The sequence below is a fragment of the Chelonoidis abingdonii genome, chromosome 3 (assembly GCF_003597395.2).
Source record: "Chelonoidis abingdonii isolate Lonesome George chromosome 3, CheloAbing_2.0, whole genome shotgun sequence".
NCBI classification, from domain to species: Eukaryota; Metazoa; Chordata; order Testudines; family Testudinidae; genus Chelonoidis; species Chelonoidis abingdonii.
In genome coordinates, this window is record NC_133771.1 from 120,144,815 (window position 1) to 120,172,658 (window position 27,844).

The following is a 27,844-nucleotide window of genomic DNA, read 5'->3' on the forward strand; positions in this document are numbered from 1 at the left end:
GCTGGGGGTGAAGGGTCTGGCCAGGAGCTAGAATGAGGGAGAAGGCTCAGGGTTGGGACAGAAGGTTTGGGTGTGGGGCACGTACCTGGGCAGCTCCCATTTGATGCAAGGGGTGCAGGTGGGAATGTTGGGGGGGGGGCGTTCAGGAGCTCCCGTTTGGTGCTCAGGGTGCGGATGTGGGGGGTGCAAGTGGTGGTGGGGGGGCTAGGGATGTGGAGGATGCAAGGGTCAGGACAGAGGGCTGGGGGCATGTGAGGGGTGCAGGTGTCAGAGCAGAGCGAGGGCTGGTTATGTGTCGGGGTGTCAGAGTCAGGGCTGGGGTCGTGGGGGGTGTGTGTGAAGGAATCAAGCAGATGGCTGGGTATGTATGAGGGAGGTACAGGGCCCAGGGCAGGCACCTGGGGTGTGTGCGGGACTCAGGGCAGAGGGCTGGCGGGGTGTGTGGGGGGGAGGTCAGGGCTCAGGACTGGGTAACTGCCCCCTTCAGAACCCGCAATCTCCCCACTCCTTGGCCCCTGACTACCCCGTCCTGTGACCCATGCCCCTAACTGCACCCCAGGACCCCATCCCCTATCTAAGCCTCCCTGCTCCTTGTCCCCTGACTGCCCCCCTAGGACGCTAGCCCCTACCTGTCCCCTGACTGCCCCGCCCCTTATCCACACCCTCACCCCCAGACAGACCCCCGGGACTCCCATGCCTATCCAATTGCACCCCGCCCCGACAGGACCCCCAGAACTCCCGACCCATACAACCCCCCCTGCTCCCTGCCTGCCCTCAACACCTCTCCACACCCCTGCCTCCTGACAGGACCCCCAGAACTGCCGACTCATCCAACCCCCCTACAGCTCCTTGTCCCCTGACCACCCCCTCCAGAGACCCGTCCACCATAACTGCCCCCTCCAGGACCCTCCTTGCTCCCTGTCCCCTGACTGTCCTGACCTCTATCCACCCCCCATCCCCTGACAGACCCCAGGACTCTCATATGCCCCATCCAACCCCCCTAATCCCTGACTGCCCCCTCCAGAGACCCCCCTGCCCCTAACCACCCTGCCTGGGATCCCAACCCCATCCAACCCACCCTGCCTTCTGTCCCCTGACTGCCCCCACCCCTTATCCAACCCCCCTGGCCCCGGACTCCTTACCATGAGGCTCCAAGCAGAGCCAGATACGCTGCCCCGCAGGAGCGAGCAGCCCCGCCCTCAGAGCATTGCGCGCATGGCGGCAGGGCTCCGGTTAAGCGGCGAGCGTGTCTGCCTCCCTGTGGAGACAAACACTGCCCTGCAGGAGTGCGCAGTCCCGAACCCCAGAGCGCTGCACACACAGCAGGACTCCAGGGGAAGGGGGGAAGGCGGGGGAGGGGCTGGCGGTTTGCAGCGCTTGGCTGGGCGCTCCAGCCTGGGAGCACGGACCTCACGGCTTGCCGCGCTGGAAGAGTGGGGCCATTTGCCCACCCCTTGCACAAGCCTATGCTTCTGCTCCCTGCCCCCACAGGGGGAGCGGAGGGCAGAGGAGAGTGGGCCAGGCTGGGCAGGATTTTTAATGGCACGCTGGAGTCCCAGCAGGCAGCAGCATGCCATTAAAAATTGGCTTGTGTGCCATCTTTGGCATGTGTGCCATAGGTTGCCGACCCCTGCCCTAACAGGACAGGAAGGGATGTGGCAGAGGGGTGGCCCTGCCCTTGTCTCTGTTTCCTCCCCATATAGCTCTGCAGATGGGCCAGGCATTCTCGGAGGACTAAGGTGGCGCAACCTGTGTATTGGCCCATTAAAACAGTGGTTCTTAACCAGCGGTCTGCAAGCAGGTTTTAGGGAGTCCACCAAGTGTGTCCAGTGTTAGACTCGCTAGGGCCCTGGGCAGAAAGCTGTGCAGGACTGCAGCCCGAGCCCCAACACCCAGGCCTGAAGCTGAAGCCTGAGCAGTTTAGCTTCCTGGTGCTCCTTGTGGTATGGGGCCCTGCGCGACTGCCCTGCTTCTTACCCCTTAATGCCAGCCCTGGATTTTATATTGAGAAAAACAGTTGTGGCACACATGGGCTGTGGAGTTTTTATAGCATGGGAGAGGAGGGGTGGCTCAGAAAGAAAAAAGTTGAGAACCCCAGCATTAAGGCACAATTGCGCTCTGAGCCCACTGAGATGCTGCTGCTTCCAGTGTGGGCCTGTGACTGAAGGCCTCCGTTTTGGTTTTACTTAAACCACAGGCACAGCAGCTGAGAACAGAGTTTGGCGTAGCAAGTATACTCTCAGCTCAGTGAAAAGTAACAACCATTTCGAACAAATAAAGGGAAATAGTATCTTTAGATCCCACAACACATCTGGCCATGTCCTGTTTTAGTGCCCAGGGACAAAGTTACAGGTAAAACCAGTCCAGTTGACTTTTCTTACGTTAATTTTGGCTAGTTTTTTCTGTATGGCTGATGTATCTCCAGACGCATCTGACCAGCGGTGCAGTTCTTCCTTTGCAGAATGGAGCCAGTCTGTGAATTCATGGATGGCATCAAGGTATAGCAAATGGTCCTTCACAATGTCTTCCACTTTCCTCATTTTCTCCTGTCAATCACAAGGAAAACACTCATTTGTGCGCGTAAGGAGTAGCATAATCTTTGATCTCTCCTCCCCTTCTGTTTGCAGTGCTGTTTTGCATGCCGTTTGCAGGGCTGCCTCCAAAGTATTCTTTTTAATAATTGCCTTATAAACTATCCATAGTAAAGAGCTATGTTTTGCCTGGTCCTCCCCTTCCCCATTAAAGATGTGCACAGTTTGGTTGAGGAGAGGAGAAACTAGCTTCCCCAAAGTGCAGGAGGAGGGGAAAGTGTGAGAACAGAGTCATGGCCCTGCTTCCCTTCCGCACGGGCCAATAGGGAGGCTGTAGGGAGAACATGCAATATATTCTTTCAAAAGATGGCAAAGCTGCTGCTGTGCTGATGCAGCATATGTTCCCTTGTAGACCCAGATAGCATTCTGGCAGAGTGAGCAAAAGTTACTACTTTCATGTTGTAAATAAGAAACCCGGCTTTCACAATAAGCCAGAAAACAAGCTTATCCCATTTCACTGGTTGTAGTTTAGATGCACAGTCTGGCCTATCCTCCAAAATACTTGCAACCCCTCCCAACTTGGCATTGTCCACAAACTTTATAAGTGTACTCTCTGTGCCATTATCTAAATCACTGATGAAGATATTGAACAGAAACCGACCCAGAACTGATCCCTGCGGGACCCCACTCAATATGCCCTTCCAATTTGACTGAACCACTGATGATAATTATCTGGGAATGATTTTCCAACCAGTTTTTCACCCACCTTATAGTAGCTCCATCTAGGTTATATTTCTCTAGCTAGTTTATGAAAAGATCATGCGAAACAGTAACAAAAGCCTTACTAAAGTCAAGATATACCATATATAGGCTTTTCTATAGGCTTTTATATTTTTATAGGCTTGCAGAATTGAATTTTTATTTATTTAAAATTTTCACAGTTGGACAAAATTATGGATTTTTTTTACTTAAATTTTCAGTTGTGTGAAGTTATGGGAGTCAGATAATAACTATTTAAAAACAGTGAGATTCATCAAGTTAAAGCTTTATAGCCATTAAAACACAAATTGTCAGCATCACACGTCAAAACATATAAAGTAAATATCCTTATATCAAACTGTAACAAGTTCTCAGCCAGCATTTTTCTTATTCTGCCTATCTGTACACTTCTATTATTATTGGTGGAAACATGTTTTCATTGGTTTGCCTGTGTCTGGTGAGTCTATCAACATTTACTAATAAATATCTAATCCTTCCAAGCCTAGCCTTATGGAGAATGTTATACTGCCAGCCCCTCCTTATTAAATTGAATAAATTCCAATTTGAGTATCTCTGCTGACTGAAGCTGAGGCATAATGGCATGGGGAGAGAGGTAGTTTCTCAGACAGGCAGGTCCCAACCCATTTAAGGTATACAAGGCAGAACGGAAACATATATATCACTAAAAGCCCCTCAGAGATGAAACGTGTCAGCTGTGCTACAATGTGCTACAATGTTACATAGCTTCAGGACAAGAAGGAAAAACAAAGAAATATTGTATCCAAAAAGAAACTAGTTCTGTGGCCTGTGTTATGGAGGAGGTCAGACTGGAAGGTCACAGTGGTCCCTTTTAGCCTCATAATCTATTATGAATCTATAGATTACAATCCAACTTTGTCTCCAGGACACTGCAAGGAAGGTGGGGAAACACAGAAGACCTCCGAAAAACTGGTCCAACGCAAAGAAAATCCTTCATGATCTAAAAACAGACGATTTGTCAGACCTGCAGCACCTTAAAAAAACACAGCTCCTAGACTACACCTGAGGGAGGGCAGCTAGCAGGAGCAAGAGGCTTTTAAAAGGCCTTGGAAAGTATAAATATGGGAGGGGGGCATACAGGAGTCAATTAGCTAGCCTGGGTATTAACCCCCAGCCAATGGGAAAGCGGCAGACCTGAGAGAGGGTGGGCTCCCCCCTTTGCCACATTTGCCCCTGTGCACGCACGTGCACTGTCTCTATTTGGGCACCAGGTTGCATCCCCTGCAGTCTGTCCAAGATCCCTCCCTTGGTGAGCTTGGGGGAGGGACATTGGCAGAAGGGGTCCCAAGAACAAACAGTTTGTATCCTCTTTCCTCGGAGACCATAAAGATGTGCCCTACGACATACCTAATATTCAATGGCCCATAAAACAGATACTTTCATCTTCGTCTTCTTTATAGAAATGTGTTTTCTGTTCATTAAAGCAATTTGTTCTTCTCTCATGCCTGTGTAAAACACTCCCCCCACTTCTTTCTCATACATACACAAGTGAAACATGATGGAAATAAATGAGAAAGAAATAAAGTTTAAAAAAAAGGAATTGGAGAAATATTGTACATAAGACCTCAAGCTTGAAATATATGGATCTCACTACTCAAAATTCATAAATATTCCATCTGATAACCCCAATTTCCCAAGGGAAACAAACTGTTGCATCCCAGTGAATTACAGCAAATTAAATTAGACTCTATCTTAAATAACTGAAGCAAAAAAAGCCAAGAAAACTTCAACACTTACATGGCTTTTCATGCAAGTAAAATTATTGAAATTGAGTGTCAGGGCTGCCCTCTGATTATGTTTCAGCATAAATATGGAAGCAGTATGTTATTTAGGCTGTGGTTCTTTAGTTGCCTTCTATGTTGATTTTACAGAAGTGTGTGTAAATATGCTCATTACTTGAAATGGAACTGAAATCTTGGCACAAGCTCATTTATTAAAACAAGTATGCAAAAGTTTGCCTTCTTTTATGAGGCATTTACCTTGGCCACAGTGGTGATGTCACTAAACTGTGTTTTCAGTTCCTCTTCAGCTGCTTCCCTAATAGAAGCATCCTCAGTTTTCTCATATAGTTCCTTGGCTTGTTCAGTGAGTCGATGAAGGTCACTAGAGTGATCCTCTATATCAGAAACGATAGCCTGGAAGTGATCCAGTTGAGAAAACTTTTCTTTCAGACCAATCTGGGTCTGTAAAGGCTGTTCAATTTTGTGATCCACTGAGTCCAACCACTGGTCCAGCTGGCTTTTCCTCTCCAGATGGTCATTCCACTGCCTAATCACAGACTCCAAACGGCTTACATTAAAGACACAGACACAGATACAGTACAGGTCAGAAGTCTTGCAGGCCTTAAGAAAAACCAATTCAGTGACTCTATAATACTCACCAGAGGAGGCTAGCACACTGACAGATGTTGTTCAGTATGTAACCCCTCTTTCACTAAAACTACTTTCACAAAAAAATAGTATTTTGTAAGAGTCAAATTGCCTGAAATTCAATTGTGAAAATTTTCACAAACACATTTTCAGAATTTCACACAGCGCCAGAACAGTGAAGTGCAATCAAAAAGTTTTCATTCACCATTTTACTGGTAAGATGATATTACCTGTTGTAGCCCAATTCCCTCTTCATAATTGTACTGAATACAGCAATTACATAGTTGGGTAACATTGACTAACCCCAGACAAGGAGGTGCTCTGCAGGTTTCACATGAAACTCCAAAGTACCTTAATCCTGACTCTTGAATAAAAAATAGCCCGTCTGTCAAAATAATAATTAAAAGTGCAGCAGTTCGGTGATTACTGAAAAACTGACAATTTTTGACTACTCAGTTCTAGTCCTCTTAGACTACCAAGCACATTGAACTGTGAAAGTTTTCTTATTGAGGGAAGTATTTTTGCAGTGACCAGTTTACAGTGAACTCTGAACTCAAGCAGAGGAATCACCACATTGTCTTTCTCCATATTTTTTTTTCAGATAAGCACTTCTAAATTACATTTCATTCTGGGCCAGATTCTGCCAGCATTACTTACTTCGAGCAGCACATTACATTTCAAGTAGTCATCAGTGGAACTACTTGCAGTGTAAGGTACTCATCACTGGGAGAAAGGATGTCAGAATCTGGCCCTACGTTTAAAGAGAAACACAGTGAGCTTACCTCTGACAGCTCATTGAAGTGTTGATGATATCATTCCATACATCCTTTAACGTTTGTAGCTGGGTCTGTATCATCTTCTGCCCTTCCTCATTACTGCTTCTAAGGGCTTGTTCGCTTTTACCAATGGCCATGTTCAACTTAACTTCACCTTCGCCTTTCATTAAAAGGATCTCCTGTGCAGCAAAAAGGATCACATGTATCAAATCCAACCATCCAACAAACATAAAGGAAACCTCCAAGTTGCTACTCCTCTAGCAATATTCACCATTGTCATTTAGTTCATTTACCCCTTCTGCACCACACTCCTGTGCATTCCTAGTCAACCTGGACTGCCTCGCTTGTAAGCTCGAAAGCTTGCTTCTTTCACCAAGAAAAGATGGTCCAATGAAAAATATTACCTTGCCCATGTCGTCTCTCTAGTTATATTTATGCAGAAGTGCTGTAGCAGCAAAGCCTAAAAGCATACAAGTGCCACCTGGTGCCTCCTAAGGCATTTACCTATTTTGCAGCAGCTAATGAATAGCTATGCCCTAAACTTGTATAACTGTGGCAGGAAAAATCCCTCTGTTTCCATGAATTAAACTCTAATGCAATTTTGACCTTATGTGCTAGCTCATGTAGCCCTGTGCTTTACCTGAATTTGCATCAGCCGCCTCTCTAATGTGGCTTTGCTGCCGACAGTGCTCTCCGCAGAAGACAGCTTATCTTTAACATCTTTCACCCAGGACCACATACTCTGCAGTGCTTCCTCCAAGGCTTGATGCTCCTGGAGTGCAACCTCACATGTTCGCAACTTCTCCTTGACAGTTTTGACTAGGTTTTGATAGCTGGTGAGGTTTTGCGAAGCAAGACGTACTTCCCTCCCAGCACCATGTCCTTCTTCACTTAAAGCTTGAGCCCTCTGGGAAAGTTTAGCAAACGATTCTCTAAAAGAAAGATTTGGGATTGACAATTAATTTTAGAAACCACTTGAACTGTTATTGCCATAGTGATGATGGAAAATTACTTAATGCTGCCAGCATAACCAAGTTTGACTGCAGTCATACAACTCATAGTTCCTAGAAAAGTTATCTGAACAAAGCCAAATTTGAGTGTATAATATATTGATTTAAAGTAACATAAATAACTTTAATGAGGGCCTACACTCTTGCTTTAACAATAACTGTTTGGTGCCAACAGTAATCAAGCTAAAAGCAGCGATCAGCTCGTTCTAATTGTATTTCCCATGACATCCACCTCTATTGATATTGCCAATTCCTTCTCCAACATGTAATCTATCTTAAAATATTTATCTGGCTCCCATTACAGTAGTATCAGAGTACTTCACAACCTGTGAGGTAGGGAAGTATCATTATCCTCATTTAACGACCAGGGAAACCAAGACACAGGGAACCAGAGCTAAGTGACTTACCCAAGGTCACATAGGAAGTCTGTGCAGAACAGAAAACTGAACCCAGGTCTCCCAAGTCCTAAACTAATGCCCTGGTCACTGAATCATCCTCTCTCTTTTTCCTGTATGTACTATGCTGAAGCCACATCAGACAAAAACCCTGCTGGAACAGCCCTGGACAGATGGACGAGGATCAAGTAAGTGCCTTCTTTTAGTATACTATGAGGTTTAGCAAAACAATTGAATAATATTTTTTCTACCTTTTCCAACAAACTATAAAATGTTTGCACAACTACACAGTATACTAAAAATGGCAATTATCTCGTTGTCCATTGGCTGATTCTCAACTCAGGTAGGATTCCATGGCTGAGAAGTTTCATGGGCACAGTGCCTGGTGGGCAGCATATGAGCATGCAATCCAAGTGGAACTGGATGCCAGGGGGCAAAAGCAAGAAAACAAAAAGTTTTTAATTGGACAATGTGATGACTATTACTATTAGTGTGACTTTTGAGGGACATCTAAACCATATTGCTAAAGCTCAGGGTGCTGTGCTGTAGTGCTCTGCAGATCATGTTTACTAACAAAGTTACTTCAACTCCTCTTAAATAGAAATGAGCCTAAGCCATTAAGTTTGGATCTAGATTCAAATTCAAATTTTCCCAAAGTCTGGAACTGTTTGAACGCAGCCACTTGTAAGTTGGTCCTCAGACAAACTGCATCCTCCAGCACCTCTCTCTCGTACTACCCAGTCGTTCATTTAACTATGGCTGACCTGAAGGAATAAAGAACGCTGGCAACAGGACATTAGAAAAGGTGTTCTTATACCTTGCAGCCAGTAACTCTTCAAGAAAATTTTCCACTTTCTGCACCTCATTTTTCTTCTCTGGGATGTGCTGTTTGCTCTCTCCTAGTGCTTCAGTACTTATCCTTTCCTCCATTCCTCGGATCCACAGGGTCAGTTTCTTGTGCTGATCCTCAAAGCTACAGAACAGAAAAGTACCCCTGTAAAAGCAATTCCTAGGTGTGCAAATATACTACTGAGTTTATACAGTATAATGCACATCCAGTAGAGCAGAAAAGCAGGCTGGAAACAACTTCAACTTTTAGTGAATGAGAGCGCCACACACAGCATATGTCTGCAGTGATTACTAATCTAAAAATACTCAGAAAGACTCTAAAAATGTTCAGCAAGATCATGGGAATTATGGTGTGCAAAGAACCTTCCAAAATTTAAAGTGACAGTGCTCATATTTATTATTATATTCAGTAAAGATAAGGAGGCTTAAAAAAAGTCTCTCCAAATCTCACTTGTAATTAAAATTTAACCCAAGATTTTTTTTTAAAAAAAGATGGTTACAATTAGGCTCTTAAAATGAAACTTAGGCACATAAACAAGTGGCCAGACTTTAAAAAGTATTGTGGACCCAACAGATCTCATTGAGGTTAATAGGAGTTTCTGAATGATCAGCACTTCTGAAAAATAAGGCCATGAATTTAGGAGTCTACATTAGTTTCCTATTTTTGAAAATCTTACTTCAATGTGCATGCAGGCACACACGAAATTTCCATCTGATCTAATCTTGCTGTTTCATCCAACTACCCATTAATACTCTTCCTATTACATTACAGTAAACATATTTTGAGGTAATAAATACCTTAGAGCCTTTGGATTTTAAGTTTGTGTATTCTAACATACAGAGCCCAATTGTTTCCCCAAAATTATTAGCACAGAGATGAATTTCTGAACTTCTCTCTAGAGGAGGGGGTGAACAGGCCCATAGTTACTACTTCTTTAACTGCAAGTTTTAATCTCAAATCATCATCTATATCCTCACGGTCTGAAAATTTCAGCATTCACTGTAGTGCCCCACCTCCAAGCCATTTTATAATAACGTTCTGCAGCACATCTGGTTCTGTTGAAATAACCCACCTTCCCAGTTCTAAGGCACAATCTTCCAGAGCCTCTTTATCTTTCAGGCACTGTTTCAGGAACTCCTGGAAGTCCTGGTGTGACTTTGCTATCTGCTCCTGGATACTGCTCACAACTGGTTTGGATAAATAAGCATACATATTTTCTGCTTGCTTGGAGACATCATCTAGTTGGTTCTGTCCCTCACTAATCGAGTCCAACACTCTCTGTGTGAGAAAAGAGTACAGGTTAAACAAGCAGGATTAGCCAATAGCTAAGGAAGCACTGTGTATACTAGGGATTACCAGACTTCTCCAAGAAGTTCAGAGCCAATGTCTAGCAGTGGAACTGATTACAACTGGACCATTTTATTAAAATCTATGATGGATAGAATGGACAATTCCTGTCTGTTCCCAATACATCCCCAGCCTGATCAAAACCTGCCTGGCTGACAGGGTTTCACTGGCCCCAGCCTGTGTTCCATCAGAACTTCATAAAAATCAAACCATCTCTGTAAAACATTTCTTTTTTGACAATTCTTGTAAATAACCCTAATCCCTAAAATGTAATAGGCAGACATTTTAGGGATTAGGGTTATTTACAAGAATTGGAGCAGCATTTGCCCTGTTTGTGCTCTTTTCCATGACAGATCAGATCAAGGAAGTCCTAATATATCATATCATTGTATATCTCAATGAAGGAGTGAGCAATAAAGTGTCAAGGAGTTGGAAGAAGAAAGAAAGATATTGTAGGGAAAGATAGGAAAGGGGTAAGGGCCAGAGTGAGACGAAGACAGAGACAAAGGAGAAAATAGGATATAGAAATTTGCAGAGAGGAAACAAGAAGAGTTTTAACAGAACAAAAAATCCCACAAGCTGAAATACATTTGGTTGGCATCTTTTGGATGTGGTACAGTAATTTATTGCTATTTGGAGCCATTTTGATATTTTCTTTCTAGAAAAAATGGATTTGACAGATTTCTGTAGATATAAATTAGATAAGACATGGATGCAAATTGCCAAAAGTAGCTAATTATCACCTCTTGATTTGATATCTCTACCTGCAAATCATGTAACTTTGCTTCTATGGCTTTGCTGTCCCCAGACCTATCAGACGACTCTTTTACTGTTTCCTTCACACCAGAAAACCACTCCTGGAATTCCTGCATCAAAGCTTTTAAAAAGAAAAAGAAGATATGAACAAGTTTCCAAAAGGGCATTTTACACTTGTACGATCCAAAATACCAGTGCTCATATCTTATCATCCCTCATTAGGCGCCTGATCCAAAGTCTGTTGGAGCTAAAGGAAAGACTCTTATTGACTTCAGTGGCCTTTGCATCAGGCACCATGAGACTGGCCTTGGTGATAGACTATATAGAGCATTTGTGTCCTATAAAGAGATGTTTTCAGGGGGATTATAATGGGACTAAGTGGAAGATGAGAAACACAGGAGGATTTCATCAGGGAAGGCTGAATTGGAACTCCTGTCATGAGGACTGCATGTATTAAATAAAGTTGAATTTTGTTTTTGTAAATCCTTCAGTTTGCAACAGACATTGAAACTAGCATTTGGTGAAAGCACTTTTATGAAAGTCTCTATACAAGAACAAGAGCATAACTGTAAATGATGTCAACGGAAACTTTCCACCAACACTCTCTGGCAGACTCTTCTGAGGCAGTCTGATTCATGGCTGCAATCTAACAGCTCATCTTAACAAGCACTCAGACTCACTGAGGATGTGTTTCTCCAGAGAGTCCTGCATGCTGGCCTGCGTTCTGGAACACAGTTGGGTCACAGCTTCATACTTCTGTATCAGTGAAGTGACACTGCAGCCCAGAGTCTCCAGTTCCACTGTGTGGTACTTGCGGCACAGGCTATTGAGGTTCTCCTGAGTCGAATCGATGCTGCTCTGCTGGAGCTGAAGCTCTTTTTGTGTTTCCTAAAGGATAAGATTGCATTGTCAGTGCTACACGCCCAGCTAAACAAAACAGCTGCCTATTTCCTCTACTTTCCTGCTCCTCTGCCCTTCATCCAGCCACTAGTTGCAACTACCAAGAGCACTCTGCAGCAAGGAATTTGTGGAGGGAATTGAGGAACAGGGTACTAGATTATACAATTTCCTGATATTTCCCAACTGAGATGGCTCCTAGTGAATGTCAAATCAGCACAGAAAAATAGGTCTTTTTAGCATTCACCACTGTCATTTTTTTAAAACATATTTTTTCAAGGCACAACTGAAAATAATTTTTATTTGCAGTCAACAGTGAGGGTTCATTTGGGGTACAACAGAGCTGTGTGGGGAAAGATCATTTCATTAATGGAGGATTTTGATATTTCAAAATTTGGTTTCATTCTGCTTTGGAACAAAAAACAATTTTTTTGGACATCTTCCATTAAATGAGATGGAGCCCCAGCTCCAGGGTAGTCCATTCGGTGGGCTGCCCCAGAGCCATGGACTCTGGAAGCACTGGAGTCTTTGACTCCAGCTGCTGAGGAGCCAGGTGGGCAAGCTGGCAGAAAAGCAGATCAGTTTCTGATCAAAACCTGCCTGGCTGACAGGGTTTCACTGGCCCCAGCCTGTGTCCCATCAGAACTTCATAAAAATCAAACCATCTCTGTAAAACATTTCTTTTTTGACAAATTGGCAAATTCCAGCCAAAAAAATGTATTGTCAGCATTTTTCTGCCCAGGTCAAAGGTACATTAGGAAAGCAATGTGAGTTGCAAGTTTGGAAGAGAGTGGGAGGACCATTAGCATTGCCTTTACCCATCTGGGGAGCAGCATACAAAGCTAAATTTACATCAAAACTAAAGTTGAGAGTGGCTGTTTCATCAGAATTGCTATTTATTTACCCCACAAAAACCTCCATGCTGTTTGTCATGATATGGCCATGCGTGGTAGTCAATATTCATGGAGAGTCTAGGATTTAGATAGCGAACTGCTGCAGGTGACAACTGAGGTGCATTAGGGCAGAACCTAATATTATGTTGAGTTCTATCAGAGCTATTAGTCCCTTAATTGCATGAGCTCCAAATTCACAACAATTAGAAGGGCAAAAAACAGGATAGCATATATTCTAAAGCAATGCCTGAAAACAGTTTGATGAAACAACATTAGTTCCTGTCACAATAAAAGAGACTGCTATTCATTTCAGTTCTCCAAAAGCTTTGCAATACAATGAGAAAAAATGAAGATCAGAAATGCTGTTCATTTCTTTAAAAATACGACTGTGTGTTCTTCATTGATATCCTAAAGTATAAAAATAGATAGTTTTAATCTGATCAGATTAAAACTAACATACATTTTAATAAATTGACTGCCAGGATGACCAATCACATAAAACAATGCTAGAGTTAAATACAGGAGCCACTATGCAATAGAAAGTATATCTTCAGTAACACTTACCTTCACTTTACCTAGGCTCTTGGGATCCTGGTTACAAGAACAGTTTAACAGTGACTCTTCTACTTTTGTAAGCCAGTCTGTCATGTGATCTATAAACTTAAGTAACTGCATCTTCTGAGCACTGAAATCTTCCAGTGTCTCTTTTGCTGTCTCAGACATTTCTTTGGCATGTTCCAGTTTTTGCCTTAAATCTGCTTCTAGGAACTAAATCCAAAATTTCATACGTTAGAGCACTACAGTGAATCACTTGGGCCTAGTATTGTAACTGATGGGCAGTTCACGTGGTATAACAAACGGAAAAAAGGAAAAGTGGGATATGAGGCCCATTTTTTTTTTATGTGAATGGATACTAATATTTAAAGTAAATGAAAATGGCAGACATTGAGGGTGAAATCCTGGCTCCACTGAAGTCAATGGACGTTTTGTCATTGACTTCAGTAGAGCCAAAATTTAACCCTGAATGAATGGCTATCCAACTCTGAGAAAATTAAAAAGTTAGTCTCTCTCTCTGCGGATTCAACATCGGAGTCATTAAACAAAACGAGTCTTCATCTGAATCAGACCTCCAAAATAAAAAAAACAGTAAATGGGGATTCAAGGTTCCTGTTTTGGCCAAATTCTAATAATAATTAGTTTGATGCACTGATTCTAATCCAATGTGCTGTTTCTTGGTTTTGTAAAGTAGGCCAACATAATTATGCTTCACTGCAACACCATCGTTCAAATAAGAAGCTATATCTAAATTCAGATGGTGGCAAGTGCTTATAAAACTTCAACCCCTCTGAATTCTACAGTATTTTGTTCAGAAACTATGTCAGTAACTAATATAGAGCTCTCTCAATAGGAAGAAAAATGATCAGAATAAGAGCAAGTGTAGTATGTTCCCCCAAACAGACAAAGGCTATAGAAGGGGCACAATTTCAGGATACAGATTGTGATGAGTGACACCTATATCTTACCTGAAGATCTGCAGTTGACTCTTGACTATTGGTCAGTTCTTTGAGATCTGAAACTTTTGAACTAAGCTGCTCCAACTTCTGTCCTTTATTTATAACTTCAGACTGTAAAAGAGAATGTAATAAATATTTTTATACTGATCACAAAGAGCTGAATGAAGCTATAGGTAGGTGCTTAGTAAAAAGAAAGAAAGAGAGAAAGAAAGAAAGAAAGAAGTTTAGCTATTAAAACAAAGTTAAACATCATTATCCCTCAGTTTCCTTGTCTCACAAAAATACTTCACTTTTTTCCTTCTTTATATTAAGTTCAGACATTTCACTAAAAAACCATACAGCTCATTTTAGAGTTTAAAATTATTAACAGCTTGAGTCTCTGAAAAGTGGCTCAGTAAAAATGGGAATGCCTTTGTTTATGAGACTGGAAAAATTTACTATGGTCATTAGGTTCCACTTAATGGAATGCAGAGTATACTGTACAACCCTCTGTTTTTTCATTACAGAGAACTGAGCTCTGAAAAAAAGTCAAATGCAGAACTAAATTCTGTGTTGAAAAGAGAGTTGAAATAGGACTGCTGCCTTTTATTCACTGACATGTTAGGATCTCTAGTTTATTGTATAAATTTCATAATAATAATAAATGGAGATATACCAATCTCCTAGAACTTGAAGGGACATTGAAAGGTCATCAAGTCCAGCCCCCTGCCTTCACTAGCAGGACCAAGTACTGATTTTTGCCCCAGATCCCTAAGTGGCTCCCTCAAGGATTGCACTCACAACGCTGGGTTTAGCAGGCCAATGCTCAAACCACTGAGCTATCCCTCCCCTTTTCAATGAAAATTCTAGAGAAACATTTTATTTCTCAAAAATTACATAACTTTCACTGTAGTTTCCTGAGATCTGAAATACTAAACAAATTTTGGATACAAATATGCATGCTATTTCAGGGAACTTTAAATTAACACAGATCTCATTGATTAGAAGAGGTACATTAAGAGCTAAATTGTGGCATTAAGGTGGTGCAGAACCACTTCAGCAAAAATTCCAGGAGGCCTTGTGCTTCAGGGATGGACAATGCCTTGCAGAGCTCCTGAGACATGCAGATGCTGTGGCACTTGCAAAATGCGTTTCTCTCTGTGCTGAGACTTCTCTATTGGCTGGTCCAGATTGGGGGCGGGGGAGGGAGGTGGAGTAATGGGCTACAGCCCTGCTTACTCCTTTGCAGAAGCCAATGCAGAGTAGTGGTAGCTGTGCAGAATTCCTGCATTCCTTGAGTTTAAAGACATCCACTGTACTCAGCTCCTGTACAGTTTTTGAGCTCAGTTTGTCCCTTGCACACCTGAGGCCTGGGCACAATCTGGTTCTATGCAAAACCAGTTGGTTTGGCTTGTCCCAGTGAGAAATGGATACAATTGAATACAGTTTTATGTAATCGAAGTAAATACATTCCCTTTGAAGCATTTAATACTACGATCTTTTTTATTAATTCCAGAGGAGGTAGAAGAAGCCCATTCTACAATGGACCTGCTGTTTATTTTTGACATAACACTGTTCTCCTAAATACCCATAGCAAGGGAGTGCTATAGTACCACAGCTCCTTCACTTTTCTAGGATTTAGAGTCTAATACAGTAAGTGGCTGTCAAACTTTATTGGTTCACATACCACCTTCTTAGAAAATTGTTGAGAAGTGAACTGATGGGCCATCAAGCTCACATGTTACCAATGGTCACATCAAAGAATTTGGGAATCTCTGGTCTAATGTATTAAATCAACTCTTATTTAACAACCCATTCTAGACAAAAGGAAAAGTAATGCATTAGAGTATTATTAATGAACGTGAATCTGCTGTACTTGCTGTTAATGCAGCGTAATCACAGTGTCACAGAAATGAAGTACTAGTGAACTTCAACACCAGATCCACCACCTGCTGTGTGACTAAGGCATAGCTCTAATAAAGTAATGAAACATTCCAGATATGCAGTGAGATTTACCATGGAGTGAAACTTGCAAGAAAGGCTCCTGCAAGGAATCAGCAGCAAAAGGGATTTGAGGCACTCTTAAACCAATTGAAGAGTGTCCACGTAAGTGGGCTTGCTCTTATTTTACTAAATTAGTTTCTGAACATATTGAGTGAAATCAGACCAAGCCCAAATAATTTGCCCTTTACTCTTCAGCACACATCACCTTCATTGTATCTACAGGAACATCTGACTTTTAAATTGGGATTTTCAAAAGTGCTCAGCACTGGCCTAACTCTATTCCTACTGAAGTTAATGGTAACACTCCCATCAGCTCCAATGGGACTAGAATAAAGCCAATGCTGACTGTCTCAATTTTTTTTGACAAGCCTAATAAAAGGAGGCATGGTTACAAGAAAGATAATGACGGAGTTTAAATGCAGTTTAATGCCAAGGTACATCAGTATTAGTTCTGATACTAACAGACAGTCTCAAAAAGAGGGTGGGATATAGCTATTAGATTTTTTACATTATCCCTAATGGGTTGCTATGTTTGATAATAGTGTAACTGAACAAACGATCAAGAACAAAAAAAGCCAGATTCTCGGCTGATGTATATCGGCATAATTTCACTTACTTCTGTGAAGCTATGCTGATTGACACCAGCTGAGACTCTGAATTAAAGCATTTAAAACACTTGCATCATTTTTTTTGGTAAGCACCTGAAATTCCTTCAGGAAGGCCTCCATTTTCTGGCTGCTGTTCAGGTTGCTGATACCTTCATTCAATTGAGAGATGGCATTACTGCACCACATATCAATTTCATCTCCAATGGTGAAGACATCATCCCACAGAGACACACTTACACTCAACTTTTCTACATTGTCTTCAGTCCTCTCTGACACCTGTTGGAGAGGGACAGACATCAATATCCTTAATAATTAATTTCATATTTCTTTAAGCTTGAGCCAATTGCAAGAAAAGTAGCTCAGAAACGACTGGAAAACCTAACCTCGGGTCTCTTATTTTACAAACAGAAACACATTCAGAACAGCAAGAGTTTAGTATCTGCATTTTAGGTTTATTTATTGTAAAACTGACATAAACCAGTACATGCCAATGCCTCTGAATGTGTATACTTTGACTAGGGAAAGAGTCGCAAGTGGAATTAGCTGAACAAACATCCATTGACTTTAAAATGTGTTATGTTGCTAGAACCCCACCAAACACTGAAAATTGATCTTAGAGCCAATTGTGATGCATCAAAACTAGTTCATTAATAGTGAGGGATGAAATGAGTCCAAAAAACCCAAGTCTCAAACCAAACATGAACCTTCTTTTAGATTAACTCTCTGCATACACACACACAAATATACATTCTCACTCTCTCTCTCTCCTTCCCAGCTTCCCTTCTTTGACTCCAAATAAGCATCATACCTCTGCTTAAACCCATCTAGGGACCTCAAATGGCTTAGCAGTTTCAGCTAAATAGGCTGCGGTTTTCAAAACTCATGAGATTTGCAACTAACCTAGGGTGAGGAGGTAAGTAGAGAGCAGTTCATCATGCACGCTAAGGAATTTCTCATCTGAGCAAGCCCCAAATGTATAGTACAAGAACAGAAAAGAACAGCTCACTAAGAGCTTCAGAAGGATTTCAAACCATAAAGGGATTTGCAAATAAAGTTCTATAGATATGAAATCTTAAAATATTACGTTTCGTAATATACGATGCGCCACATACTCAGTTGGTGGGAATCAGAGTACCTGCATTGACTTTAATGGAGTCTCACTGATTTACAGCAGATGAGGATCTGGTCCAAATTTACATATATTTCAGACACCAAGAGAAGTGTGCACTGGTCTAGCTTATAGTAAATTACATCCAAATAATCATTTCCTCATAAAATGCCTTCTTTTTAATCTAGCAAATGTACCTGATATATATTTATATGAGCGCATATGGTAGGTACAAACCAACCCCCAAATACTCATGATTTAACCCTCTGAGATTTATTCCAAAGTCACCTTTAGTATTAAAAAAAAAAGTATTTTCAGTTCCTAAGAAAAGCACACACATTGCAACGAATTCTCGGACTGTAAACTGAGTCTGCCGTATAAGGAAAACATTATTCATTGTCCTTACATCCAGCCATTTGTCCACAGTACTGTTCATATCTGTTTTCACCAGCATGGGATCACAGTTATGAATTCTCTTCAGCTCTGCTAGCAAGTGTTTTCCTTTATTAGTGAAGGCATCCAGCTCTTTCTGTCTGTCATTTAGTTCATTCTTGACAGCTTCATGCTGTAAACATAAATGTTTGTTTGTTCAATGCAGTCATAAAAAAAAAATAAATAAAAATTCAGCTCCCAGCCATCCACCTCTAGAGACCTAAAGTCACTGAACATATGGAATGCGTTTTCTAGTTATTCTAGTTTCTCACTAACAGCTGTCGGTGTCACTAAAGCAAGGCAATCTGTAGTTCTTGGAATAAGTGGAATAAGAAATTAATGTTCTGACAGTCAAAATACATAAGTGGTTATGCAATAAGAGCTTATGGGTCTATTACAGGACTTAGTGGGTGAGGTTCTGTGGCCTGTGATGAGCAGAAAATCAGACTAGATCAGGGGTTCTCAAACTGGGGGTCGTGACCTATCAGAGGGTTGCAAGGTTATTACATGGGGGGTCACGAGCTGTCAGCCTCCACCCCTAAATCCCACTTCACCTCCAGCATTTATAATAGTGTTAAATATAAAAAAGTGTTTTTAATTTATAAGGGTGGGGTCGCACTCATAGGTTTGCTGTGTGGAAGGGGTCACAAAACAAAAAAGTTTGAGATCCACTTGACTAGATGATCATGATGGCCATAAAGTCTATGAGTGGGAATAACAAGATCTGGGTTGTTTTCCCACTCTGCAATAACTTGCTGTGAGACCTTGGGCTAATAATTTACAAACTTTCCAAGCCACCCTTTTCCCACCTGCAAAATGGGGATACCAGAAACACGTAACAGTCACACAGCATAATTCACTATTGTTTGAAAAGTGCTTTGAGATCCTCAGACAGACGTGCATGCAGAATGTGCAGCAAGTGAGGGTTGACACATGCTGGCATGGCTGTATGAGCAATCTTGCAAACTCCTGCATACGTTCTTCTGGCCAATGTTGTCAGGAGGTCATTGTCATAAGGTTTATATTAAAAAATGTTACCAGCAACATCAAAATAAACTAAATAGAAATAAAATAAACCCTTTGTAAAATAGACATTATAGCACTATGGACTGAAAGTGTTCTATGCAACAGTTTGTGAAGTTATAATTCAGAGAACTTCACTTTAACAGGATGATTATCTGAATTATAATTCCAGATATTATGATTTTTATAAAACATAGCCTATCAAGAGGCATGTTTTAGTACTCTGTGTTTTATGGTGCTGACTACCAAATATTAATGAAGATTTTGCAATATATCCACTACAGGCTTCCCATCAAAATTAACACTTTCTAATGAATGGAGAGAGTTTAACTCAGAACTTACTCTCAAGGCAGGCTGAGGATTAAGAGTGACTTCAGGCTAGCAGAATTTGGAAATTTAATAAATGTAATTCATGAAGGGTATGGAATATAGGGAACCAAAGTCCTTGACACTTTTCCGTGTCCAGTACTGTATCAAAGTAATCACTTTGGATAAACTAATCCACAGACGCTGTCTTTCCAAAGTGTCAGGGGATGCTCAACCCCTAGCTCTGACCCAGGATCTGTCCCCACTGCACACAAGGCCCCACGCATCCCGCCTTTTCCCACCCCACCCCACCCCTTCCCACCTAATTCTACCTCCTCCCCCGAGCGTGCCACATCCTTGCTCCTCCCCCTCCCTCCCAGCCTCCTGCATGCCACAAACCAGCTGTTCGCGGTGGGCGGGATGGAGGGGGAGGTGCTGCTCCATGGGGCTCACCGGCGGGCGGGAGGCACTGGGGTGGATGGGGGAGCTGATAGGAGGGCTGCCGGTGGGTGCTTAGCCCCCACCATTTTTTCCCCGGGGGTGCTCCAGCCCTGGAGCACCCACGGAGTTGGCGCCTATGGACAAATCCTCTAGCTAGGGGAAGGAGACAGAGAATGTGTCATATTTCAGAAACAGAGGCTAATTTGCTGAAGTTGCAGCATCAGTGCCCTGCACTGTCATGGAAGAGACCAAAGTTCAGTTATCAGTTTGTCCTTTCATTTTGTTTTCAGATGAACAAAAATTATCCAAGAGGTTATTCTGGTAAAGCATTAGAAACATGTTAGGCATTTTCTTCCTCAGTGCCTTTTGAGTAGCATATCAATCTCCAGTATCTATGCAAAGCTTCTCCTTAAATACAAATGTACTCTTAAAATCATTAAAGGAATGTACAATATACTTAAAACAACAGAAAAACAGATGCCTGCAAATTGAAAGGTTTTTCTGCAAAATATGCAGAGCGCACAGTAATGACCAGATTCTTCCCCCATCAAAGCCCAATAGGAGATTTACCATTGATTTCAGTGGGAGATGATTTAACACCCAATACTGCAAGGAACTTTAAGCAAGGATCAGAGACCAACTTCTCTTCAAACACAAAAAGAAATGATTCACCAAATTTGTTGAAACTGAAGATCCATTCAGTTATTTTTAAATGAAAATATCTGAATTACCTTTGATAAAGCCCTTTTGATATCCTCCTGATCCTTCAAAATGAATTTGGTCATAGTCATGTTGTCACCATTCTCTATTACTTTAGTTACTGCTGATTTCAAACACTGATATTCTTTCATCAAATCAACCAGGACGCAGCACTGCTCCTGTCTGTAATGGAAAATAGCTGTGTTGAAAGAATGGTGTTCATTCTGACATTTGTGAATCCAGGGGCTGTGACACAGGCATTTGTCAGGGAGGGAAATCAGGTTAGAATGTTAAAGCAGCAGGATCTATGCGGTTTTGTACATAATCATCCTTATCACTTATACAGCACTCTGGATTCATCAATCTCAAAGCATTTCACAAAGGAAAGGTCCCTCACAACCTTTGTACAGATGGGGTATCTGAGCAAAGTGACTTGCCAAAGGCTACATAGCAGGTCAGAGCTGGCAGTACACCCCAGGTTTCTTGATTTCCAGTTCAGTGTTGTACTCACTGGACCATTCTGTCTGAAAACCACAGTGCCATGTAGCTGGCTTCTGATTGTGCGTTTTCAACCTCTCGTATCAACGAACTGAAATTCGGTGAAGGATTTGAAGCTTCTTGGTTAAAAAGGAAAAAGTAGAAATGAAGGCTGAAGAAGAGGGAGACCTGTCTGGCCTCGCTGATTTTTCAGCCAAAATATTTTCTTTCTTAAGTTTAAAATATTGTTTTAAACCTCTCTGGCTTGAGACCATTCACCTGGAAAAGGGAACAGTTTGCTGCTGAAGCTGGATCTGATGATTTTCTTTTGGATTTCCCTGCCTAGACTGGGAACTTCAGGTTCAATAGAAGTTTTCAATTGAAGCTCTTCACAAGAAGGAGTCAGACAGAACAGGAAGCCCACATTTCCTTTATATAATTTACTTTGTTGTAAACAGTGTTCCATTTACAAACGGAATCTGAGAGCCACAGACGACCAAGTGTGAAACCTGGTCACTTCTGAGTTCATCTCCTTCTCAGGAGCACACCAGAGAAATAACCGTGCACAGCAAGATCACCACTGGCTTACAGGAAAACAGCTTAAAATAAAGATTTATATTTGTTAAAAAATGAAAGTTAAAATTCTATTTCTTCAGGTCAGAAAGGCTCGCTATGAAACTGACTTTCAGGTACTTATATGGTTCCCATTACCATAGTATCTGAGCAACTCACAGTCTTTACTGTATTCATCCTCACAACCCCCCTGTGAGATAGGGAAGTGCTGTTATCTTCTTTGTACAGATGGAGAGCTCAGGCACTCAGTGACTAAATGACTTCCCACATAGCAAGTCTGGCACAACAGGGAATTCAACCCAGGTCTCCTGAGTCCCAGACTAGTGCCCTACCCACCAAATCATTCTTCCCTGCTGTCATAGCTGGCCTGTAGTTGGGTGAGTTAAAGGGAGCTAAATAATCCAGTTACATAACTCTTAAAACTGCATGTTTTATTCTTGGCTCTATCTCTAACTTGCTGTTTTGTGCGTCCTTGGGTAGGTCATTTGGCAGTTCTGACTCAATTTCCCCAAATGTATAATAGGGATAAATATACTTCCACAAAGGGATATTATGTGGATTAGTTAGGTAATGTCTTCTCATTGCTTTGAACATGTACGTGCTATTATTAATTATTATTTATTATTAAGCAAGCAGGTATGGCTTTATATACGTATGGTATCTTCAGTTCCCAGGTGGTGATATCTGGCCTCTGAGACATCTGAGGAACTGGGGGGCACTGGGGCTAGTGACTCCACAATGGAAATGCTGATCTATATTTCCATCTCCGTGTGTCATTCTTAAGTGAGTTGTTTTATGCACTCAGGCTGAATGGGGCTCCACGACTTCTGGGAGTGGAGGTGAGAGCAGGACCCAGAGCAGCTGTTGCAGCGGGAGCAGGCAGGAACTGGGATGTTAGGGTTGGGAGCAGCTACCCCAGTGAGAGAGATGCAAATCTCCAGAACCCCGCCCCCAAACTGTAGCTGGCTGCACCCTCCCAAAGGACCCAAGTCTTTGAAGCTCTTCTCACTCCCCATACAGAGCACCCACCCTGACTCTCCTTCCTATTCCTGACACCCCGACCTCTCCCACTGTCCCCAACTCTTCCCACTCCCCATGTCAAGCAGCCATCTGGACTTCCTCCTGCTCCCCAGGTTTAGTACAATGCGTTGTGTGTTTAGGTCTCACTATTCACCTCTGCCCCCCGCCCCCCATTCAAAGTGGGCTTCCACTGCCTTATCCATGCCTAAAATAAAGATGAGCAGCAGGTAGTGACCATGACAGAATAGGTATAAGAGCCTGGTAAATTCAGTCCTACTCCTCCCCTTTGTCCAGATCTGCCCACTTCATTACCAGATAGATATTGGGAAACTAAAGTGCATTCAAATGAACATAACACCTGTGGCGACTGTGATAAAGGGACTGACAAAGGATTAAATCTATAAAACTGAAATGCACATAGCTTGGCTAAGTGCCAGTGTGAATACAAATATTTGAAGGGTGTCAGTACGAAGGAGAGAGAGGAATTTTACAGTATAACCCAGAGTCATGTTTGAAAGAGACTACCGCTTATTTCAGCAAAAAACCCCAAACAAACAAACAAAAAAAAACGAATGTACAAGCCAAAAACCTTAAAATAATGTTAGTTTTCTTTTCAAACAAATGCAAATGCAGTTAAGACTGGGAAAAAATTACTGGAATATATATCAATATATACGTATATAGAGAGATAGACCCCACCATGCCCTGCTGAGTATTATCTAACACAGGGGTGGGCAAACTTTTTGGCCCGAGGCCACATTGGGGTTGCGAAACTGTATGGTGGGCCGGGTAGGGAAGGCTGTGCCTCCCCAAACAGCCTGGCCCCTGCCCCCTATCCACTCCCTGACTGCCTCCATACCATGCCGCTCAGAGCCAGCCACACTGCCCAGAGCTGGCATCATATTGTGCTGAGGATGCAGAGGAGAGGGGACAGCAGGGGAGGGGCCAGGGACTAGCTGGGCAGGACGGTCCCACAGGCCACATGTGGCCCGCGAGCCACAGATTGCCCACCTCTGATCTAACAAATGGCTTGAGTTATGATTTTACTCAAAACATAATCTTGAGCTGGGCTGACTGCCTAGAGGGTGGTGCTACATGCATACACAGAGGAGACTTAAGCTCAGGAGTAGTTTCAAGCCAGTGGAAGACTGGCATGTTGCAGAGGTAGCATGCAGGAAAATAGTGCATTATGTAGATTCTAATTACATAATATTCATGTAGTCTTAATGGACATTTCCAAACTTTCCAGCCATAGGGTAAGTTCAGAAAAGCACAAAAGAGCACATAATTGATGGATTTATTAATTATATCATGTTTTGTGATGGGGCAAGGCCAGATGGCTACAGTAAAGTACTGAGAAACAGGTATGTTAGCCCCAGGCTAAACAAATCCCTAGGACCCTGGTAACCAAATGGCAGTTGCCCCAGGTTAATCAAGGCACCTGGAGCCAATTAAGATCTTTCTAGAAGGCAGTAGATAGCTACTTTAATTAGAACACCTGCAGCCAATCAAGGCAGGCTAATCAGGGCACCTGGGTTTAAAAAGGAGCTCACTCCAGTCAGGCAGGGAGGAGCCAGAGGAGGAAGAGCGTGTGTGAGGAGCTGGGAGCAAGAAGGCAAGGAGCTGAGAGTGAGAGAGTGTACTGCTGGAGGACTGAGGAGGACAAGCTTTATCAGACACCAGGAGGAAGGTCCTGTGGTGAGGATAAAGAAGGTGTTTGGAGGAGGCCATGGGGAAGTAGCCCAGGGAGTTCTAGCTATCATGCAGCTGTTACAGGAGGCACTATAGACAGCTGCAATCCACAGGGCCCTGGGCTGGAACTCGGAGTAGAGGGCGGGCCTGGGTTCCCCCCAAACCTCCCAACTCCTGATCAGACACAGGAGGAGCTGACCCAGACTGTGGGTTCCACAAGAAGGGAAGATCACTGAGGTGAACAAATCCGCCAATAAGCACAGGACCCACCAAGGTAGAGGAGGAACTTTGTCACAGTTTGTACAATGCTTTTAAGATATCAAACAGTATATGATTGCTAGGTGGTATTATTGTATAATGGAGTTGATGTAGCAAAAGAAATAACATACAAATACCTGAGCTCTCTTCCTCTACCAAAAGAAAGGTACCCCTTCTTCTTCATTTAAAGTATATCCAAAATCTACTTACTTTTCATGGATTAGTTTCTTGGTATCCTCCCAGGTAGCTTCCAAACGATTTATCTCTTTGTCAATTTCAGGCGCTAATGTTATATCCTTCTGGGCCATTTGTTTTGCTTTGTCCATCAACCACTGCAGTTCATGCTGGTGAGAATTCAGTTCATCCTCTAACTGGTTAAAGATCTTTAATCTGCAAATTGAAAGAGTGGTTACACATTTACTTCTTAGCTTCACTGAAAATGAAATGAGAGCGAGAAAGGGAGAGATTGTATATAAAACATGTCTGAGGGTCGATTATTGGCTTTAGATGTAACAGTGTGAATCTGGGACAACTCTTCTGAAGTTACACTGGATTGATACTGGTGAAACTAAGATCAGAATCTAGCTCTCTTTGTTTCTATAACCACACATGCATATGCCCCCTCTCCTCACTTCCCACACAAAGTGTACTTGGAAATATTCTTCTAGAATTTTAGAATCTCTCTTAAGTTCGTCTCCTTTATAATCTGACAGTTAATGGGTTCCATTCATGCCCTGCTAATGTGTGAATACACAATCTGCAGTGTCTGTGCTTATGGAAGCAGCTGTGCCTCAAGAAAGGGCTAGCAGCTTTTGTACTGACACTTTACAGTACGGTTTCTCTCAGGACAAAGCAACTTTTAGTGGCAGGGATTTCACCATCTGCTTTTCCAGAGAAAGAGATCTGAGGGATGTACTGAAACAGAGCATCTGCCATGCCCTTTCTTCTACCAGACTGCTCACTTTTGGAACTGTGCAGGCTGGCACAGATTGTGTGTAACTTGCACCACTGCAACCTTTTCCTTTGCAGACTTTCTACCACTGGAGACCTAGAGGAGTGAATTTAACCCCAAGGAATGAAATGATTATGGAGTAGTCTGTCATTGAAACATCTAATACTATGGAATACAAACAAAAACAAAAAAAAGGCACCAAAGATCAAGTATTCCTAAGATTTTTGTTTTACCTTTGTTGTAGTGCCTGAAGTGTTGGCTCCTTCAATCCTTCTTTGTCAGCTCTTTCCTCAATATCTTCAATGTTCTTTAACATTTGTTCTTTACGTTCCATGAAAGACTTCTGTAAGGCTCCAAGGGCTTCTGCTTCACTCTGTTTGGTTCCCAACAGATTTTGGACTGACTCCAGTTCTAAGCACAGATTATCAGCCATAGCCCTACAGGATGACCTCTGCTCAGAACTTCCATGTCTTAGATGATATTGGGCTTTTGTAAGGGCTCCATCCAAACTGATTGCTGCAGATGCTAATTTATTAATATCTTGAACAACTTCCCTCAGTTCTTTCTCCAGCAGTTCTGACTGAGCCTTATCCATGTTTCCAGTAGTCTCTACTGTGTGCCTCACGTGATCAAGCACACTTGATGCAGCAGCATGTAACTCTAGGAACACTCCAAGCTGACTCAGAGCCTCTTGTCTTCGGCTGGTTATTTGACTGGCCTCCTGGAAGAGCAGGATCCAGTCTTCAGCCTTCCCCTGTAGCATGTAGTGCTCCTCTGGGCGACTAAAAGAACACAGCTTTTCTACATGTTCCCTCAGACTTTGAAGTTCCTGTTTCTTGCTTTCCACTTCCATAGAGTGGTCCTTTTAGAAAAAAAGGAAACAAACTGATTTTCCATACAAAGGTTCAGAGACATTTATTGACAAAAGAAATTAAGCTCATCAGTACAATTAGCACTAAATAGAACCCAGTAGGAATAATGCTGCATTGCTGACTTGCATTAACCCAATCAAAAAAAATGAACTGTGTAATATGAACAATCAGATTTCCAACAGGTTAAGCAGCTTCATCATAGTTTTAGCTGCATGGTCTTTGGAATGCACTGTGCATAGGATGCTTTTCTTTATATTTTTGAACATTTCAATTGGATAGTTTACCTGATTGCGGCATACAGCTGGGCGCTGATCAGCTGTGTTTATCTCAGAAGTTTCTTGCAGTTCACCAAGAAACTGGTTAATCCATTCTGAAAAACTGAGCAGCAGTTCATCAAACTCCCCATGTTCAGCAACAAGAGACTGAAGGAAACTGATCCTACAGGATATCAAATATAAAAATGAAAGGTTAACTTCTCAGTGTGAGGGAGTCACTTTGATTAATCAAAACTGCAGCTGACTAGACAGTATTAAAATACATTCCAAGTGAGAAAGAAAGAAAGAAAGAAACTAGCTCATGGGAGCAAGGGTTGCAGGAATGGGCCCATGATCTTAAACTTGAATTTTCAGACATAACAATTCTGTTTAAAGTAACTTCAAGCAAGTGCACTTTGGGCTCCATCCTGAAAGGTGCTAAGCAATCCAGAGAGATGAGTACTCCTGTGAAAGGATGAACAAGATTAAGCCATTAAATACTAAACTGAAAAAACAAACAAACAGCTATATCATTTCCTATGCAGGAGAAGACTGAAGGGGGACAAGAAACGCTCAAAGTTTTCCCTTGTAGAATTTCATATATATTCCCCTTGAAAGAGTTGGCATTTTCTCTGAAGAAGTAAAATGTTCAGGCTCCAAAATCAGGGGATACTTGAGATGCATATGGATCTTGAGGAATCCATGGAGACAAGAATATCTGAGTGGATTCTAACTCAGAGCGGCTATCAGCATGGTTCTTGCAGAGGTCAAGATGGTAGGGGTTCCCACACCAGCTGCTAGACCGGTGCCTCCCCACAAATGGAAGGGTTCCATTGTACCGAGCAGGAAAGAGCAGTATGTTAATGCCAGTGTTAACTTACATGAGGAAGTACCATGGCATTTGTGTGGGGACAATACTGCCTCCACCGCCTGCCCCACCCTCCTCCTAGCACATAGATCCTCAACACTTCCACTGGAGAAGGGGAAGAATGATGTCACAGAGGCAGCAT

The 27,844-nt window shown here is 42.4% G+C and overlaps 1 protein-coding gene across 10 annotated transcripts in view; it reads right to left on the minus strand.

Annotated features, from left to right (window-relative positions):
• The window catches only part of SYNE1 (spectrin repeat containing nuclear envelope protein 1), a 498,327-nt gene that overhangs the window by 258,019 nt on the left and 212,464 nt on the right, over nucleotides 1-27,844 (minus strand). For all 10 annotated transcript variants that reach the window (XM_075064060.1, XM_075064059.1, XM_075064058.1 and 7 more), the window contains exons 37-52: nucleotides 26,865-27,018; nucleotides 25,942-26,570; nucleotides 24,967-25,146; nucleotides 20,769-20,919; nucleotides 18,242-18,400; nucleotides 16,821-17,003; nucleotides 14,146-14,247; nucleotides 13,187-13,390; nucleotides 11,513-11,720; nucleotides 10,841-10,953; nucleotides 9,802-10,007; nucleotides 8,697-8,852; nucleotides 7,115-7,406; nucleotides 6,481-6,653; nucleotides 5,309-5,618; nucleotides 2,382-2,546 (exon numbers count right to left, since the gene is read on the minus strand). In XM_075064060.1, the coding sequence (XP_074920161.1) occupies nucleotides 2,382-2,546; nucleotides 5,309-5,618; nucleotides 6,481-6,653; nucleotides 7,115-7,406; nucleotides 8,697-8,852; nucleotides 9,802-10,007; nucleotides 10,841-10,953; nucleotides 11,513-11,720; nucleotides 13,187-13,390; nucleotides 14,146-14,247; nucleotides 16,821-17,003; nucleotides 18,242-18,400; nucleotides 20,769-20,919; nucleotides 24,967-25,146; nucleotides 25,942-26,570; nucleotides 26,865-27,018 (3,385 nt within the window). The remainder of the gene's footprint in view (nucleotides 1-2,381; nucleotides 2,547-5,308; nucleotides 5,619-6,480; nucleotides 6,654-7,114; nucleotides 7,407-8,696; nucleotides 8,853-9,801; nucleotides 10,008-10,840; nucleotides 10,954-11,512; nucleotides 11,721-13,186; nucleotides 13,391-14,145; nucleotides 14,248-16,820; nucleotides 17,004-18,241; nucleotides 18,401-20,768; nucleotides 20,920-24,966; nucleotides 25,147-25,941; nucleotides 26,571-26,864; nucleotides 27,019-27,844) is intronic.